General features: G+C 43.6%; 1 protein-coding gene across 1 annotated transcript; it reads left to right on the plus strand.

Annotated features, from left to right (window-relative positions):
- Nucleotides 1–1,149: 1,149 nt before the first annotated feature.
- On the plus strand, nucleotides 1,150–3,081 carry LOC112214884 (cytochrome P450 3A27; the record flags this gene model as incomplete). The annotated part of the gene is given in 4 exon segments (XM_042312187.1): nucleotides 1,150–1,238; nucleotides 1,970–2,118; nucleotides 2,615–2,742; nucleotides 3,007–3,081. Coding segments are annotated over 4 exon segments (441 nt in total), but the record flags the coding sequence as incomplete, so codon positions are not given.
- Between the last annotated feature and the right edge of the window lie 8 nt (nucleotides 3,082–3,089).

Below are 3,089 nucleotides of genomic sequence, written 5' to 3' on the forward strand. Positions count from 1 at the left end.
CTCTACTATTATTCTGACATTTCACATTCTTAAAATGAAGTGGTGATCCTAACTGACCTAATACAGGGAATTTTTACTTGGATTAAATGTCAGGAATTGTGAAAAACGGAGTTTAAATGTATATACAGCAATAGCTAGCCTTGACTAGAAACAGTATATTCGGGAAGTATTCTCTCTCTCTCTCTCTGTCTCAAATCTTGCTGCTGTGATGGTACACTGTGGTATTTCACACAGTAGATCAAAATTGGGCTTGTATCTGTGTAATCTAAGGGAAATATGTGTCTCTAAACAATAAAGACATTACAAATGTCATATTATATATATACAGTGTTTTAACAATGTACAAAAGGTTAAAGGACACAAGATAAAATAAATAAGCATAAATATGGGTTGTATTTACAATGGTGTGTGTTCTTCACTGGTTGCCCTTTTCTCGTGGCAACAGGTCACAAATCTTGCTGCTGTGAGGGCACACTGTGGAATTTCACCCAGTAGATATGGGAGTTTTTCAAAATTGGATTTGTTTTCGAATTCTTTGTGGATCTGTGTAATCTGAGGGAAATATGTCTCTCTAATATGGTCACACATTGGGCAGGAGGTTAGGAAGTGCAGCTCAGTTTCCACCTCATTTTGTGGGCAGTGAGCACATAGCCTGTCTTCTCTTGAGAGACATGTCTGCCTACGACGGCCTTTCTCAATAGCAAGGCTATGCTCACTGAGTCTGTACATAGTCAAAGCCATCCTTAAGTTTGGGGCAGTCACAGTGGTCAGGTATTATGCCACTGTGTAGTCTCTGTTTAGGGCCGAATAGTATTCTAGTTTGCTCTGTTTTTTATTAATTCTTTCCATCTCTCTCTCTCTCTACCTCTCTACCTCTACCTCTCTCTCTACCTCTTTCTCCACCTCTCTATCTCTACCTCTCTCTCTCTCTCTGTGTCACTACCTCTCTACCTCCACCCTCTCTCTCTCTTTCTCTCTCTATCTCTCTCTACCTTTCTCTCGCTCTACCTCTCTGTCTCTCTCTCTACCTCTACCTCTACCTCTCTCTCTGTCTCTCTCTACCTCTCTCTCTCTCTCTCTCTCTGCCGCTCTCTCTCTACCTCTACCTCTCTCTCTCTACCTCTCTCTCTCTACCTCTCTCTCCTCTAGATGTTTGGTATCATGAAGCAGCACTCTGCTAACCTGCTGAATGGAATGAAGAAGCAGGCAGATAAAGACCAGACCATCGAAGTGAAGGAGTGAGTCCTGATTCCTAACCTCTGGCTATTCACCTTGTGCCACTTGAGATCCTGGTTCCAAGCCAAGCTATCCTGAGTCCAAGCTATGTCGTAGCCGCAAGCCATGAGACTGCTGAATAATCTGTTTACATATTTCTTACTTCAGTTTATTTAGTAAATATTTTCTTAACTCTAGTTCTTGAACTGCATTCTTGGTTAACTTAAGGGCTTTTAAGTAAGCATTTCACAGTTAGGTTGTATTCGGCGCATGTGACAAATACATTTGATTTCATTTAGTTGTGTGGTTGTGGTCAGTAGTTGTGTGGACAGTAGATGTGTGGTCAGTGGTTGTGGTCAGCAGTTCTGTATTCAGTAGTTGTTGCCAGTAGTTGTGTGGTGAGTAGTTGCGGTCAGTAGTTGTGTGGTCAGTAGTTGTGGTCGGCAGTTGTGGTCTGTAGTTGTGGTTGGTAGTTGTGTGGTCTGTAGTTGTGGTCAGTAGTTGTGTTGTCAATGGTTGTGTGGTCGGTGGTTATGTGGTCAGTAGTTTTGTGGTCAATAGTTGTGGTTAGTAGTTGTGGTCAATAGTTGTGGTCAGTAGTTGTGTGATCAGTAGTTGTGTGGTCAGTAGTTGTGTGGTCAGTAGTTGTGGTCAGTAGTTGTGTGGTCAGTAGTTGCGGTCAGTAGTTGTGTAGTTGTGGTCAGTAGTTGTGTGGTCAGTAGCTGTGTGGTGTGTAATTGTGGTTGTGTTGCAGGTTCTTTGGGCCCTACAGTATGGACGTGGTCACCAGCACAGCTTTCAGTGTGGACATTGACTCTCTGAACAACCCTTCAGACCCTTTCGTCTCCAACGTCAAGAAGATGCTCAAGTTTGACCTGTTCAACCCACTGTTCCTACTAATCTGTGAGACGGTATACGTACATACACACACAGACACAAAGTTGTAATTTTTAATCACATGAAGATGTTTACCTTTCTATAAAACGTTCCTCTCCACCTCTCCTCATCTCCTCTCCCATCATCCCCTCTCCACCTCTCCTCATCTCCTCTCCCATCATCCCCTCCTCTCCTCTCCTCTCGTCTCTTCTCCTCTCCTCTCCACCTCTCCTCATCTCCTCTCCCATCATCCCCTCCTCTCCTCTCCTCGTCTCTTCTCCTCTCTCCTCCTCTTCTCCTCTTCTCCTCTCCTTTCCCTAACTCTACTCCCCTCCTCTTCTCCTCTCTGGTCCTCCACTCCTCTCCTCTTCTCCTCTCCCCTCCTCCTCTCCTCTTCTCCTCTCCTGTCCTCCACTCCTCTCCTCATCTCCTCTCCTGTCTTCACCTCCTCCCCTCCTCCTCCCCTCCTCTCCTCTTCTCCTCCCCTCCTCTCCTCTTCTCCTCCCCTCCTCTCCTTCTCCAGTTTTGTTTCCCTTCACTGGTCCTATCTTGGAGAAGATGAAGTTTTCTTTCGTCCCGACTGCGGTGACAGACTTCTTTTACGCCTCGCTGGCTAAGATCAAATCTGGACGTGACACTGGGAACTCTACTGTAAACTTGTTTTATACTTATATTTGATTATGTTGATATTTTCATCTGTACATTTATATTTGTATTGGAATATTCTGTATTTATTTATTAAGATTAGGAAAAACTACGTAACTAGTAATGGACATCAATATGAAACGTCCATATCGATATCTTGTTGGAATTTAAAAATACTATTATTGGGACCCAAATATCTACATTCATATTAGAATCTGTTTGTGTTGGTTGTGATTGGACGAATTTGAATGATTTTCATTCTGTTCTCAGAGTCGGGTGGATTTCTTACAGCTGATGATCGACTCTCAGAAAGGCAACGACACAAAGACAGGAGGGGAACCGACTAAAGGTAC

Source organism: Oncorhynchus tshawytscha, unplaced genomic scaffold (assembly GCF_018296145.1).
Source record: "Oncorhynchus tshawytscha isolate Ot180627B unplaced genomic scaffold, Otsh_v2.0 Un_contig_3528_pilon_pilon, whole genome shotgun sequence".
NCBI classification, from domain to species: domain Eukaryota; kingdom Metazoa; phylum Chordata; class Actinopteri; order Salmoniformes; family Salmonidae; genus Oncorhynchus; species Oncorhynchus tshawytscha.